This window comes from Anoplophora glabripennis, unplaced genomic scaffold (assembly GCF_000390285.2).
Source record: "Anoplophora glabripennis isolate ALB-LARVAE unplaced genomic scaffold, Agla_2.0 scaffold1197, whole genome shotgun sequence".
Lineage (NCBI taxonomy): Eukaryota > Metazoa > Arthropoda > Insecta > Coleoptera > Cerambycidae > Anoplophora > Anoplophora glabripennis.
The window spans coordinates 40,348-56,692 of NW_019417272.1; the positions used below are offsets into that span (position 1 = coordinate 40,348).

The window sequence follows — 16,345 nt, forward strand, 5'->3', positions numbered from 1 at the left end:
ACATCGTATTATACTCATTTTTCTCTATCTGCTCTTAAAATTAATGACATTATCACCCAGTATTTTCAACTAGAAAATAAACAAAAATTTTGCTTCGGTTTCAGTCGAGAGATAAATTGTGTTTATGTCTGTATATTTTGTTTCAACTACCTACTACAAAATCGAAATCTACAAAACAAATTAGTCGATAGTTCATTAAGCCACATATCCGTCACCACCAGAGCCACTGTCTTTGCCAACATCATATATTAGTATCAATTGGCAATTTATAGCAAACATATATTCAGACAATCATAATTTCAATAATTAGGTAATATATTTACTTAAAAAATTATTACTAGGTTTTCTTCTAATGATCACAAATAAAATATTAAACTGACCAATTTTCCCTTTTTGTATTTTATTTTTTGTATAACATCCAAAAAGACATTACCTCCTCTACTTTCACGTTTAAACTGTGTTTATGAGGCTGATTGTCCCCTTTTGCGAACAATTGGATAAATCTGAATGGATAAAACGGTGCGTTTTTCTCCACTTGCGAAAAATTAGAAAAACCCGAGTGAATAAAACTGTGCGTTTTTTTCGCTTGGAAACTGTCATATCTGAACTGAGGCTTAGCTATTGACCAGAATAAAACATTTTAACATACCCATTTCCATACGTTATTTCCATATCTTCCTTTGCAGTAGCAACACATTCTTGGTCAGATTTACCACAAACTTTAATGAATTTGTTTCCTGTTGAAATATATAATTAAATTTACATTTGTATCATAACAAATAACTTACTTGGTAAATAATATGGTATACAGTAACATTTTTCATACGTATAATTTGATTGACACTCCAGGTTACAGTTTCTTTGAGTGTACGATCTAAAATATTATTATTATTAGTATTGTTATAAATTAAATATGAATAAATTAACAATGGCTTCATAATAAAAATTTTCGCATTATACTCCCTGACTGCATGGTGAATATAAATTGCTATAGTAGTATCAGTATTTAGTTTTTTCGCGTTCATGTAATTTGACAAATTTACTGAATTTGTTGAGACATTTGTAAAGGACGTTAACAAAAATAGTGATGGGTAAGTGATTACTTACCTACCTATTAGGAGGCGGTAAGTAATTGAATAAAAATATAATTTTAAAAATCAATTTTTAATGAAGACAAAATTATAATTACAATTTGAACAATAATTAAAATTTATTGGAGCAATTAATTGAATTGGGATTTATAACAACGTTCCCTTCTGATGATGATATACCTATTTGCTCCACATTTTGTTATAAAAGTCTGCGCTGCGATGTCACTTTCAGTCACCCTAGAATTTCCTCGAGACTTTCCATGTAAAATCTTGTTTGAAAATTGATTTTTATTATCCACAGAGTCTTCAATATATCACCAGCTACAAAGGACTAATGTCACCCACTGTGCTTTTTAGGCCTAAAATATTTATTCTTTGGTTTGCCAGAATAGTGGCAGAACTCCTTCGGGATGTGTGTCCGGTATAAGTTGAGGGATCCGGCAATTTTAAGCACTGTACAATTTTTCTGGGTCAACTTCATGGTATTTCTACCCACTACCTGGTTCGTGACCTTCCCATCTTGCATTGCTAAGAATAAGTGCTCTGACTTTGCCTGTTTCGGTCGTAGTGCTAGATATTTTTTATAAAATTCCAAATAATTAACTGTCTCGTTTCTTTGATTTGTTATTTTAAACGTTCGTGATATATGCGTTTTAATGTCGGGAATATTTATTATTATAAACGCATCTTTATCTTCAATGTCATTTATTTTCATATTATTTCTTCCCTTCTGCACGTCCATGCTATTCCAAATATCATTCCTCCTTTTATTTAAAGACTTGTATATGTGAACTCTGGTAAAGATTATTGATATTTTCCTCAATCCTCAACCAATAACCACTTACACAATATACTTAATTCTTAATATACGTGTACTATTACTGAAATATTTTCGGCGACGACATATTGTTATAGTTGTATGTACAAATGGCAAAATTTTACAATTTGTTATTTTAAATGTTACTGTTAGTATATTATATTCTAACATATTGATCAATTTATTTTCAAAATTGAGTAAAAAATGAATTCTAATAGTTATCATATTAAAATCTGTTACAAGCTGTAGATAAGGCTTGAGGATCTTGATCTTTTACTAATATATGATTTTAGTAGCAACATTCCCGGTGGAAAAGAAATGACCTTTTATAAATAACACACTAAAGTGATTAGAAGTCATTCTTTAAATGGAATAATTATATTATTGCTGATCTGGAAATAGATATTTATACACATTTTCTGTATTTTCTATATTTAATAATTTTTAAGCTAGATAGTCCCAGTCACAGTAATTTTGTCATAATTCCTGAATGAGAAATTCATATTATTGTTCTCGCGACGTCCCAAGATAGTTAAATTTAATTTATTTTCTGCGAATAACTCTTTATTGAAGTAGTGTTGCTATTTATTAGTTTATAAAATCACTGGTATCATAAAGATATCGTGATCTAACTATGATCAATCAGTTGAGGTATTTTATCAAGCTCAGCATGTATGCACATTTAAGGTAATGTAGTAATACCAGTGAAGTTAAATCGCCCCATGTAGAATCGAATCCCGTCGGCGCGCTTAAAACGGCTCCAAGCAGCCACAAACCGCGCTGTCGACGGCAGTCAATATTGACGACGGACGATGCCGTCGCTGGGACATCCAAGACGACGCGGAGCGGGAATGGGAAAATTTCACTGATCTTTCCAAAATTTCCGCCGACGCGCTGGAAACCGCCCCAAAGAGCCTAAAAATGACCCGCCGCAGCAGTCTACATTACCAAAGACCCGAATTAAAAGCGACGAGGCCAATCCGGATTCGAATTTCGGAGATTAAAAATTTTCCGAATTTTACGAAATTCGGACTGAATGGCAATCTAACAACAAAAGTAACATCTACAAGATTATACAGGGTGTTCCTAAATAAGTGTCGCAACGGAAAACTGTAAATTCCTCTTGAAAAAAGAAAAAAATTTTCCTCTTCCATTTTTCTCTCCGGGCTTTCGTTTTCGAGATATACGGTGTCAAAACGTTAATTTTTTTTTTAGTTTTTCGCCAATATCTTAGGAATCGTTTGAACTACAGGACTGAGCTTTTGTACATACATTACCACTATTAATAGCTACTTTTTCGCACCCTTCTCGAATTCATTGGACGTGCCAGTGGTGGAGATTTTAAGGTATCGTAAGGGTTTCCCTCCCCCTAAATTTTACGCCACTGGAAAAATTGACTTTTGACAGCAAATTCTAAAGCGCCAATGAATTTTACACAATAAGAGTTCTCTTGGTTCATTGCTCTAAAGTCAACCGTTTTCAAGAAAAATGACTTTTTTTAACGAAATTTAACAACAGATAGAATTTTAACTTTTTTTTATCAATTTGGCGAGTAAAATTTACAGAAACTGTTCAAAATTACGCCCGTTGGCTTGAATGCACGCATTACATCTTCTAATCATGTTTCTTTCTGACGCTGCGGCTTCACCTCTATCGGTCAACTTTTCGATAGTATTGACATGGAACGTTAGCAAAAATGTTTGCTTTTGTTCATAAAAAGTCATTTTTCTTGAAAACGGTTGACTTTAGAGTAATGAACCAAGAGAACTCTTATTGTGTAAAATTCATTGGCGCTTTAGAATTTGCTGTCAAAAGTCAATTTTTCCAGTGGCGTAAAATTTAGGGGGGGAAAAACCCTTACAATACCTTAAAATCTCCACCACTGGCACGTCCAATGAATTCGAGAAGGGTGCGAAAAAGTAGCTATTAATAGTGGTAATGCGTGTACAAAAGCTCAGTCCTGTAGTTCAAACGATTCCTAAGATATTGGCGAAAAACTAAAAAAAAATTAAAGTTTTGACACCGTGTATCTCGAAAACGAAAGCCCGGAGAGAAAAATGGAAGAGGAAAAAAATGTTTCTTTTTCAAGAGGAGTTTACAGTTTTCCGTTGCGACACTTATTTAGGAACACCCTGTATATATAGAGAGAGGCCAAGTTACTAAGGTTCCGTAACGGACAGGATGGCAGAGCTGATTCTAAACTAGACCACGTAAGAGAGCCATCTGCGGAGGCGCCTATGCCTGTGACTGAACGTCGACCCGATCCATCGATAGATTAATAATTATTATAATCAGTGTACTGATACCTCGCCAGAGAATGTACTCGCTCCAAATTTATGCTTTGTATGTGTTCTACGTTATTATTGACCATATTACTGTTATTTAAGCCAAAAATAATCAATAAACAAATATTTTCTTAAAAGTATTTCGGAGTTATATTCTCTCTAAAAAAGAATCACATGAGCTCTTACGCTCACAAAGCTTCTCGAGCTACCCGCCTAGGTCCATCCTACTTATGGCGAAGACCCTAAGGGATACCCAATTTTTAAGCTGCCAAGCACTAGCCTTCCTGCGAGGCGCAGTGAACAAAGCTCCTCAAGTTTGCAGGTACTGTACGGAGACCTCAAATATAAACTTTACTGCCTAGTCACCACACTTAAAGACAGCGAAACAGAAACATAGTAAAAAACAATTCAAAGGCTTGGTTGAAACTCTCAAAACTTGATCTAAAAGCAGCAAGTGGTGTATAAGTGCGTCTCCGGACCAAAGTAGAGCGTGGACCACTCATGTCAAAGCAGCTTAGAACTCGTTCATCAATGGAGGAAGATCAACAGTGTCTGCATCATCCACCCTTTACGGACAACGTCACGGAGGAGATGTCTGAGCGTACTGGAAACCCCCTTATCGGCGAATGGGCGACTAACATCCCAGCACCGCAGGTAAAAATGGAGCCAGACCGCCCGAAGGCTCTGCGGGCAATCAAAATCAGCGTACGCATAATCCAAATCCACGACAGTAATGCTAACGACGCAAGAAAAACATAAACAGGCCTTAGTTAATCGCTACGATGGCAGCTATTAAGTTTTTTTTGGCAATTATCGATTTACACGACTACTACTATATTCGAGTTGACTCTATATTCACATAGACAAAAAATATTTTCATTAAGAGGGCTATATAGTAAATAGACAACCAGCAATACATTTTTATAGATTTTATTACACAGTTTGTTTAAATTGAATCAATGCACAAATAATAGACTTTCCTCCATTCTAACGTAGATTTTCTATAAAATGGAGATAGTTTGAAACTCAAATTACTTTTTGTTCCAAAGAAATTTGTAAATTGCCGTTTTTGAATAAGCGACATCGTAAATTACAAATTTCTTCACGCTAAAGAGTTATTTTAGTTTGAAACTAGATCCATTTTATAGAAAATCTGCGTTAAAATGGAGGAAAGTCTGTTAGGTTTTTGTGCATTCATATTTAGACAAACTGTGTAATAAAATCTATAAAAATGTATTGCTGGTTGCCTATTTGCTATTTGCTCTATTAAAACTTAATTTTGTCACCAAACATGTTAATTGGAATTTGTTCCTCATTTACTCCTAAATAAATTAAGAAACCGTTTGTATTGTCATCCTGATAAAGTATCGCAACTGATTATTCCACTACATCAGAGTCACAAGGCGAGTTTAATATGGTTATATGCTGTACTTCCCTAAACCTATGGGTTTAGGTTTACAGTAATTAAGAAAGTCGGAGGGGGTACAGGAAGAACTGATACGTAATAGATTATAACGATATTTATTACTCTATACCAGGGATGGGCGGGTAGACAATGTCGACGTAGACAATGCAATTGTCTACGCGTAGACAATGATCTAGATGAAGACTTAATTTGGAAGAGTCGACAATGTAGACAATGTCGACAATGTCAACAATTAAGAAACTCTCAAAACTAGAAAAAGGTGTGGTAGGTATGTACCTCAAAAAAAGAATTTCGTAAGGCTGTAACTCGTGATTCTTGCAAAAAAAGAAAAATTGAAAATTTGGAATTTGGAAAAGTACCTACCTATCACAACCATCTATAAAAAAAATGTATGAACCGAGTACAAAAGATCAAACAATATCTGCCGAGAATTCACGAGAAAAAAAAAGTGTGTCTCGCTTGATGCTCCTCGATAGTTTTAGGTCAGGTCAGATTGACCAACATTTTTTTTTTTTTAAAAATCTCTAAATAAAGATATGTCGCATATATTCTTTAATGAAAATTTTATCATTTTTAAAGTCAGCAACAATTTGGAATATCTGATTAAGTTTTAAGAACACTTTGTGTAGATATTTTAGTTTAGTTAGAACACGTTAATTTTATTTTTTCTAAAGGTGTTAGAGTTACAGAAATTAATAGAAAAAAATTTTATTAAATATTTCTACTAATTTATAATATAGGTACCCTTTCAAAATAATTTTTGTTTCAATCCTAGATCATATTATGTAAATATATAAGATCTAAGATTTTAATACAGATCATATAGAGCTGAGCTTTTCAATAAACGATAAATGGTAACATATTTCTGTAAATATTTGCAGAGGCACAAGATAATGTTTTTTATTGCATTTTCTCAAACTAAATATTATGTGTATTTATTGGTATATGTACCTCTATACATATATGAGTATTATATATATTCCCTAGTTTTCACTTAATGAGGTCACGAATGGAGACTAAAATTTTAAAATTAAATAAACTGTTTTTTACTGACTGTCTTAATTTATATATTTATATAATTTTTTTTATAATAATTTTTGTTTTAAAAAATATAAAAAAATATATATTAAGTATACAAAAATGAAAGTTTTCACTTTCATTTCGATTGAAAGAAAATACCCCATTATAAAAATACATAATTAAATTAAATAAAACTTTATTCTTTAAAATTGTTTAACAAGTGTATAATAACATAATCATCAACATTATTGGTAGTTAAAAAAATAACGAGAAATAAATAATGTATTCAAAACTTAAAAAAAATAGGTTGCAGTCAGAAGATTGGTTGAAGGTTTAATTTATAGAACATTTTGTATTATTTAATTGTCAAGCTTTCAAGTCTTTTAACTTGAGATTAAATTATAAAACTGTGAAATTTTAACCAATTTAAAAATTATTCTAAAATTAACACATAATTGTCAAGAATGTCAAGTCACCATAAATTGTCAAATGTTTGTATAAAAGAATTGATTTACTTAGCAGGACTGAATAATATTAAGCGTTAGCTACCAAGAAAATTTTAATTCAGACACAGTGTATTCTTTAAGCAAACCCTCAACCAACTTTCTGACTTCAACCCTAAATTAACTTGATATTTTTTTGGTCAATTTCTATGTCTATGTTCTATGTTTACGTCCGCTCATTTTATGTTTATGTAAAAACAGCCAAACAGAAAAAGTTGAGTGATGAATTGAGTACAGCACAAAATAGATCATACGTAAATGTAACGCAAATATATTATAGGTTAGATTAAACTGAAATTAGAGCGCAAACTCCGCTTTGTCTACATTGTCTACATAGTCTACGTTGTTTAAATAGTCTACGCGAAGTCTACACGTAGACGTTGACAATTATAGTCGACGCGTAAACGCCCATCCCTGCTCTATACCAATGATAATAGACATTAATAGCCTGACGGCTTTCAAACGATTTCTAAATTTACGAACTATGTGGTGGCGCTCAGTGTCTCTAAACAAGAATGTGAAAATTCACGAATAGACATATAGTAGCAGATATCTGACCTTAGATCCTTCAATTTAGTTCTGCAGGTAGTTATCTACGATACGGGCGGGCTGGTGACAAGGGTAATACGGCTAACTCTGTAGTGACTACTTCTTCCTAGATGACCTGGAATGTCAGTAATTTCTTGGAGTAGTAATTTAATGTAACACAGATGCTGATTCTTCAAGACTCCTGATTTCCTTTTTCGCCAGTCAATCTCTTGACTTTTTTCCTTCTGTCCCAATACACCCCGACTCCTATTCCTCGTTTTTCCGCCGACCTCGTACTCTCGCACTATTCCCTTAAAACTCGCACACTTCACACCTACCACCTAATATCTACAGCTAGTCTATTTTACAACCACTTACAATTATGAATGGGGTATTGCGACGGGCGCATTACATATTACCCCCCTATTAAATGAACGTGGCTATCAAGTTCATTTAATATGCTTTTAGTAAGGCGCCTACAACTGATCTACTGGAGGTTTAATTTTTTTAAAATTAATACCATCCAACAAAATCCCAGATACTCGATCAATTATTTCGTAGGAGTTAGCTCCCTGTTAAGATTTAATTAGATATGGTCCTTCAAAGAGCAAGAAGAATTTCTTAATTTCCCAGTTTTCAGCAGAGGAAAGACTATGACACCGCAACATGACCAGTTCTCCCGGCTGAAAAATGACAAACTCCTTGTTATTATTATAGCGCATTTGCCTTTTTAAAGCTTTGGAGTTTAAATTTTCACGGGCAAGAACGATGATACGTGCCTGGTCCCTACGTATAGGTATGTCAGGATAGTTTATGTATTGTTGAAATTTACTTTCCCGGCCTTTTCCAAAATGAATTTCGCTCGGCATAAATCCCATACTTTCATAAATTGCCCCGTTTAAATATTTCTCAATATCTTTGAGTAAAATCGACCATTTGGTATGTTGCGAATGACAGAACGTTCGAATCAATCGACCAACTTCCCGGTTGACTCTTTCTCTCATGTTCCCTTGTGGATAATACGCTGACGTATGGCGAATATTAATATCTCATTCTTAAAGAGTATTTGTCCAGTAATGACTCCGAAATTGAGTCCCAATAACGAATCAATAACCACCAGCAACTGAGACACTCCTCCCCTGGACATGGGCAATGGTCCCATGGGGTCTAAACAAGCTAATTGATTAGGAACCTCTACTAACACAGAATGCGTTTTTGTTGTAGATCGTGGTGAAACTTTTGCCTTCTGGCAAATCTGGCAACCTCCTACGATTCTACGAATCTTCCGAAAGTAATAATGTCTGCGTAGCCATAAACAATATTTATTTCCACCGAAGTGACCATTATCAAAGTACTCCTGGTTAACTACCGCGATTATCATTGATTTGGATAATACAATTTTGTATCCCTGGCATTCCACTGACCCTTTCCAGAATACATTGTTTTGATATAAAACATACCATTTCTTAAAGTTAGGCAACTCATTAGCTGATTCTAACTCAGTTTTGATTTTTGAACAAAATTCATCGGCATTTTGAAGACTAGAAATTTTCTTAAATTGATTCCGAATGCTGCGGACGTCAATTGCTATAGAATTTAGTTCTACATCGGACAGTTCTGGGACCACAGCATTAGATTGTAATAACTGACACGGATACCTCGACAAAGTGTCAGCCACCACGTTTTCACTGCCTTTGCAATGTTCGATTTGGAAATCAAATTCCTGTAAGTATAAAATCCATCGAGTAAGTCGCCCATTTAATAACCTGCAATTATTGATAAATGATAAAGCTTTATGATCATTTACGATCGTAAGTGGTCTACCGATCACAAAAACTCTCCATTGGCAGTAGATATCGGTTATAATACGCAATTACATTTCTATCGCCCGTTTCGCTTTCCTTTTGAAAAAGACATGCTCCCACTGCGAAATCCGACGAATCTGCTTGTATAAGAAATCTATGCTTCGGATCCAGATGCGTAAGTACTGGTATTTTTAGAAAAGCATTCTTTATATTTTGGAAAGCTAATTGCTCTTCGACCCCCCCCCACTTCTACGGTTGTCCTTTTTTAAAAGGCGTGTAAAAGGTAACGTTAACTCGGAAAATCGCTTACAGAAACGACTGTCATATTTGGCAAGTCCTAAGAACGACCGAAGTTGTTTTAAACTCTTTGGAGATGGAAGAGATTGTATAGCTCTCACTCGCTCAGGATCCATTTCAATCCCAACCGATGTTATTATATGGCCCAAAAATTTTATAGATTGACAGGTAAATCATGATTTTTTAATTTCACCGTAATGTTCCTAATGAACCTCTCGAGAATAATTCTTAAATGTTCTAAATGAACATCTGGACTTTCCGAATGTATAACTATGTCATCTACGTAAGGTACGACGAATTTATCAACATCTGGCCCTAAAATTTTACTAAATCCGACAATGAAGCTGTCTACCGACGTCGCGAATCCAAACGGAACAACTTTAAACACATACGTCTTGCCTTCAAACGCAAAACCGGCATACTTCTGATGAGCTGCTTTAATTGGGATTTGCCAGTAACTAGCAGTCAAGTCCATGACACTCAATACCTGATTGCTAGTGAATTCATGTAATAATTCGTTCGTATTAGGTGGATTTACATGATCTTTTACCATGCGGTTGTTTAAGTATCGCGCATCAATACATACGCGAACCGATTTTTCTTTCTTCGCGACCACGACCAATGGACTAACATATTCAGTGCTGCGCTCTTCTATTATACCCCACTGTTTCATTTCATTTATCTGTCGCTTAACCTTTTCACGATAAACCAACGGTGCCGGTTAAGATTTGATATGAAATGGTGTATAGTCATGTAATATGATCTCGTGTGTGTAAATATCGGTTCTACCAGGTCTATTTGAAAACACATGTTATTGATATTGTTTAAGTAAATCCCCTAGTTTCCCTTTATAAATGCCATTGAAACATTCGGCACACGGCGCGACCTCTAATATTTGCTTCTGCGAATAAATGTCTGTTATCTGATTTTGGAACCTACCTTCCTCAGCACTTAACTCACTAATTATCACCGATGTTAATAGAGCTGGTTCTGCTATAAATTTAATTGTTTCGGTGTCACCTTAAAAACATCCTGAAACCTCTTGGGTTTTGAAATTTATGTTGACTGAAAAATCCTGCATCCAGTCACATCCGAGTATTATACCGCGTATTAATTTCGGTACAATAATATACGTGTAATCAAATCACATTTATTGTGAATTGCAGATACACTTGCTCTCGTACCTTTTGGTTTTTGCCGCCTAACGCTCCGATCAGTGTTGAACACGATGCCGGCAATATAGGTAAATGCACGTTAATTTGTTTTAATTTCGTGAAATGTAAGTTAGTTGACTACCCGAATCTACAAGCGCTTTAACTGCAACTGATTCCACCTTGATTTCAATAGTTGGTGCAAGAGCCAACTGTTTTACATCGTGCGACTCTTCCTCTAAAAGACCCTCATAATTTATCGAGAATTACTGGTACTGCGGCTTGGTCGTCTTGTCTATCACTTTGACTTCGGCTAGACTCCTCTCTAACCTGACCTAACTCTCCTTGACGCGGTTGTCTCTCTGAATTTACCGTATTCCGATTATTATAATTATAACGCCAAGTGCGGTCCGGATTGCGATCTGATCTATTATCCTGCGTAGCGCCATTAATCCTAGTAACTTCGCTCAACGATAATTCATCTACCTCGCGAAGGTATGCCTCGACTTCATCCGCTCTGACTAGCCCAGCGCAGATAACGCCCCTTCCTAATTTCGGTACTAAAATGAGACACGACAATTTTTACAATTTCTGTCTCTGAAATTTGCATAGAAAAGTATTTTGATGTAGCTATCATTTTTAAAAAATAATCCGCTTTTGAACCGCCCTGATACGTATCAAACTTAATTTTGTGGTAAAGTTCGCGTTCCTGTGAAGTTCCCCAGTAACGATCTAAAATTTTTCTCTCGATAACCTCAAAGGACAGGAAAGTATCCTCCTTCATTTGAGCCCAATTTTGAGATGAACCTTTTAATGCATTTATTGCTAAGTTTACCCTTTTACCGGTATTTCCGCGTCTTCAAACATAACTTTTATTTTTTTTTATAAACGTCACTGGATTAACCGTAAACCACCCGGTAAAAAACTAATATTGTTGCCCCCAAGTCCTTCCATGTTGAAATATAAACCCTATCCCTCTTTCCCTACACACTCTGTGGAATTAGTTGAGAGGCACCTGGTATATTTTGTCTACAATCTTTATCAGAATTGTTTACATTATTGCTGGTATTAATAGTAGTAGCGCTTTCAGGTAACATCCCTCTACTTAACTTATTGTCAATTTTTTTCATTAATTATTGTTTAAAATGGCAATATCAGATAAAGTTTCATCTATCACTTCATCAAAGTCCTGTACAGACTGCTTATCTTTATTTTTGTTCATATCCATTGCGGTATACTTATTATTTAGTTAAATTTGAAAAATATTTGCTCAATGCTAAATATTAATTCTTAACGAAACAGCTGTACCACCTATCAGTTTCTCCTGGCCACGACAATAAATAAAAGTTAAACAAAGAAACTTTTATCGTGCCTCGAGTTGGGCGCCAATTGTACTTCCCTAAATCTATGGGTTTAGGTTTACAGTAATTAAGAAAGTCGGTGGGGTACAGGAAGAACTGATACGTAGTAGATTATAACAATATTTATTACTCTATGTCTATACCAATGACAATTGACATTAATAGCCTGACGGTTTACAAACGATTTCTAAATTTACGAACTATGTGATGGCGCTCAGTGTCTCCAAACAAGAATGTGAAAATTCACGGATAGACATATAAAAGCAGATATCTGACCTTAGATCCTTCAATTTAGTCCTGCAGGTAGTTATTTAAGATATGGGCGGGCTGGTGACAAGGGGAATACGGCCAACTCTATAGTGACTACTTTTTCTGCTTTCCTAGATGATCTGGAATGTCAGTAACCTCTTGGAGTAGTAATTTAATGTAACACAGAAGCTGATTCTTCAAGACTCCCGATTTCCTTTTTCACCTGTCAATCTCTTGACTTTTCTCCTTATGTCCCAACACACCCGATTGCTATTCCTCGTTTTTCCGCCGACCTCGTACTCTCGCACTATTCCCTTAAACTCGCGCACTTCATACCCATCACCTAATATCTACAGCTAGTCTATTTTACAACTACTTTCAACTATGAATGGGGTATTGCGACGGCCGCATTACAATGCACATATTTCAAAACCATTATGTTTTACCTGTAATATGACAGACGCCTTTCGTTTGAAAAGTAGCATTGCCGTTTCTTTATTGGGATACTCCTTAAATTGTCAGCGGCTTCTCTAACAGATGGTGTAATCGAAAATCTCACTTCCATCCCTGGACTTAAAAGAGATCCGAAATCTGCCATTTTGGGAGTTTCAATGGGATTGGAAAGAATGATCTATAAATATTAAACAAGTTTTGGATAGGCTATTAATATGTTAGTACCATGTTACCTTAAATCCTATACTACTTGTAGACGAACAATAATAGTTATCGACTTGAGCATCCAGAATAAGGGACAAACCCAAATGAGATCCTGCACCTAAACGCAATACAGCATTAATTTTTCTAATTCCTTATTTTTTTAAATTACTATTAAAGCGTATTATTATTTTATTTATTTATTCCTTCAAAAATTTGTTTTTAGAAGTTTTACAGGAAGAGTTCTCTAACAAACGGAAAGGCAAAATCTTATGTCAAAGTAACAATACAATTTTAGGGTACGATTAAAGGGTACATATTATAATCAGGAGGAATAAAAAATGATGACAGATGATTGCCCTTTGTCCTGATATTTACTAGTTCAAACGACTTCAGAAAATCGTAATGCTCGTTGAGGTTAACAAAGGCCTTTTTTTAAATTGATTTGTCATCTATTGGAATCTGATGGTAACCTGAGGCCAAGGCAACTACTTTTTCAATTTAGTTTATGAAATCATCGATTCTCGGTAGTGGAAATTATTTTTTTTAGGTCTTATGATAAAGAGCGTGATAATCTAGGCATGAGCGGGACTCGCTAGTTTCCTCTTTATTAAAGAATAATGTTCAGGTACGAGAGCTTGAATCGCGGACACTACAATTAGCCAAGAGTGGTAAGTGGTAGCAAACTGTCGTTTAAAAAAGAAAAAGACAATTTAAGAAATAGAAATAATAATATATTTTTTTAATAACTCCCAGTACACCCAAGCTACAGAAAAATAAAATTGTATATCATGTATTAAAAAACTTTTTGAATGTGAACAAAATTAAAAATATGCATAAGAACTTGTGAGGACTGTATGTGCAAAGTATATCGATATGAGAATAAATCATGAAGTTAAAATATTTAATTCAATGAAATCTACTAAAAGACTGATAACTTTTACACGTTTATCAGAGTTAAACTTTGATTATAACAATATTTGTTCATTAAATTAATACAATCTCCTATTAACGTTTTTATTAATTGACAGTAATATTTACATCAAAAAAAGGAACAATAATAGCGTAACGTAGTAACGGTCAAGTGACACAGATGGCATAGAAGTGCAAATTTGATTTATTCACTTAACAAAGACAAATATTAAATAAACTAACATTACTTAAAGAAGAATAAATATGTATATTTAAATTATTTTGTAGGTTGGTTTATATAAGCAAGACATTAAAATATATTATTTTCTGAATTCCAAACTTAAAAAATGAATATTTGACGTAAGTCTAAAAATATTTCTTAATCCGGACCTGTTCAAAGTATGCGCGGTCGGATTACCTCGTACACTCTACCTCCCCGCAATTTGGCGTCACCGGTTCCCATGATTTGGGATGGGAAACGTACACTCTAGGTGCTCTGTGGGCGAAATTGACCATATTACAGGAGTAGGAAATAACTAGTTTGCGGGTTGTCTGCTTTACATACTTTACATACCTTACGTACATTACATGACAGCATACATAATATTACATAACAATACGAGTATATAGTAAACATCTGGAATCATACATCGTTTGAACTCACCAGACAGATCAGTCACAGGTGAAACTACCTATGAATGATCCAGCTATTTTTTATGTTTTAGCTACAGACATGAAGTGAGTGTATTTTAATTTAATTTAATTTAATTTAATTTAATTTTTAAATTTAATTCAATTTAATTTAATTCACCCAACGGGAGAAACCCAATTACAGGATGAATATTACAGCTACAATAAATACACATTAACACAAGAAACATAAACATTTAAAATAAGTATAAATAAAAATTACAAAAAGTACAAACCTTAATCAGAAACAATGGTCAGTCAATCAATAAAAAAAATAGCAAAACGGTAAAGTCACATGGGAATTAATATATCTAAAATCATTACCAACAACAGAAACAACAACATAAGTAGGTAATATAAAAAACTAACAAGAAATTAAAAATCCTATAACTCAATTGTGAGAATAGAAAATTCTTTTAATATGTGCTAAAGAAGTATTGAAAATGTCCAGGCTATTCTCCATATTATGATAATTAAAAAGCATTTGATGTAAAGGAGACCACCGCAACATGTTAGTGCGCGAAGAAGGAAGATTAAACAAACTATTTGATCTGGCATTTATTCTAGGAACACGGTCATTTATTTGTGTTGTAAGCTCAATGCAATCAATATCGTGGTTGACAATTTTGTACAAGAACATTATCGAGTACATAACCCTCCTCTTAATTAAGCTATGCATTTCAAACCTATCCAATAACAACTCCTGAGGATATCCCAGAGCTGGATAGACTCCATCTAAGATAAAACTGGCCGATTTAAGAAACCTCTGCACTTTTTCTAATGATGTTATGTAACTATTATAATAGGGAGACCAAACCACAGAGGCATACTCCAACTTGGGTCTAACAAAGCACGTATATAAGGTACGTAATGTAGACATATTCTTAAAGTCCTTACCATTTCGGAGAATAAAACCCAAATTTTTGTAAGCACCTGTGACAGATTCAGCAATATGTGCAGAGAAGGTTAATTTTGGGTCAAAGATGACCCCTAAGTCTTTAATATGCTCAGGTCTAACCAGTACCTGATCACGTAGGCTGTAATTAAATAGAGTAGAATTAGTTTTACGGGAGAAAGACATTACATTGCACTTCGAAGCGTTTAAGGGGAGCCGATTATTATCACACCAAATGGTAAGCAAATTCAAGTTGTGCTGAAGCCTATTACAATCAGATACAGAGTTGACATTAATATAAATTTTCAAATCGTCAGCATACATTAAAAAATTTACGCTAAAGTTTCGCGCTATATCATTGATAAAAATAATAAAAAATAGTGGTCTTAGTACTGACCCTTGAGGAACGCCTGATGTTTGACTAAATATGTTTGATTTGTAACCACGATATTGCACAAACTGAACACGATGTGATAAATAAGATTTAAACATAAGTAAAAGAGAATTATTGATACCAAAATTGTGTAATTTACGAAGCAATATACCATGATCTAATTTGTCGAAGGCTTTAGTGAAATCTGTATATATAACGTCCACCTGACCTCTCATATCCAAAGTCTCGGCAATAAATTGAGTAGCACACACAAGATTGGACACTGTT

At 34.3% G+C, this 16,345-nt stretch overlaps 1 protein-coding gene across 1 annotated transcript in view; it reads right to left on the reverse strand.

Moving 5' to 3' along the window:
- Window positions 1–16,345, reverse strand: part of LOC108914368 (pickpocket protein 28) — a 74,125-nt gene that overhangs the window by 13,901 nt on the left and 43,879 nt on the right. Inside the window, exons 7-10 of the mRNA XM_018720177.2 lie at window positions 13,220–13,308; window positions 12,980–13,164; window positions 789–874; window positions 650–737 (exon numbers count right to left, since the gene is read on the reverse strand). Coding sequence (XP_018575693.2) covers window positions 650–737; window positions 789–874; window positions 12,980–13,164; window positions 13,220–13,308 — 448 coding nt within the window. The remainder of the gene's footprint in view (window positions 1–649; window positions 738–788; window positions 875–12,979; window positions 13,165–13,219; window positions 13,309–16,345) is intronic.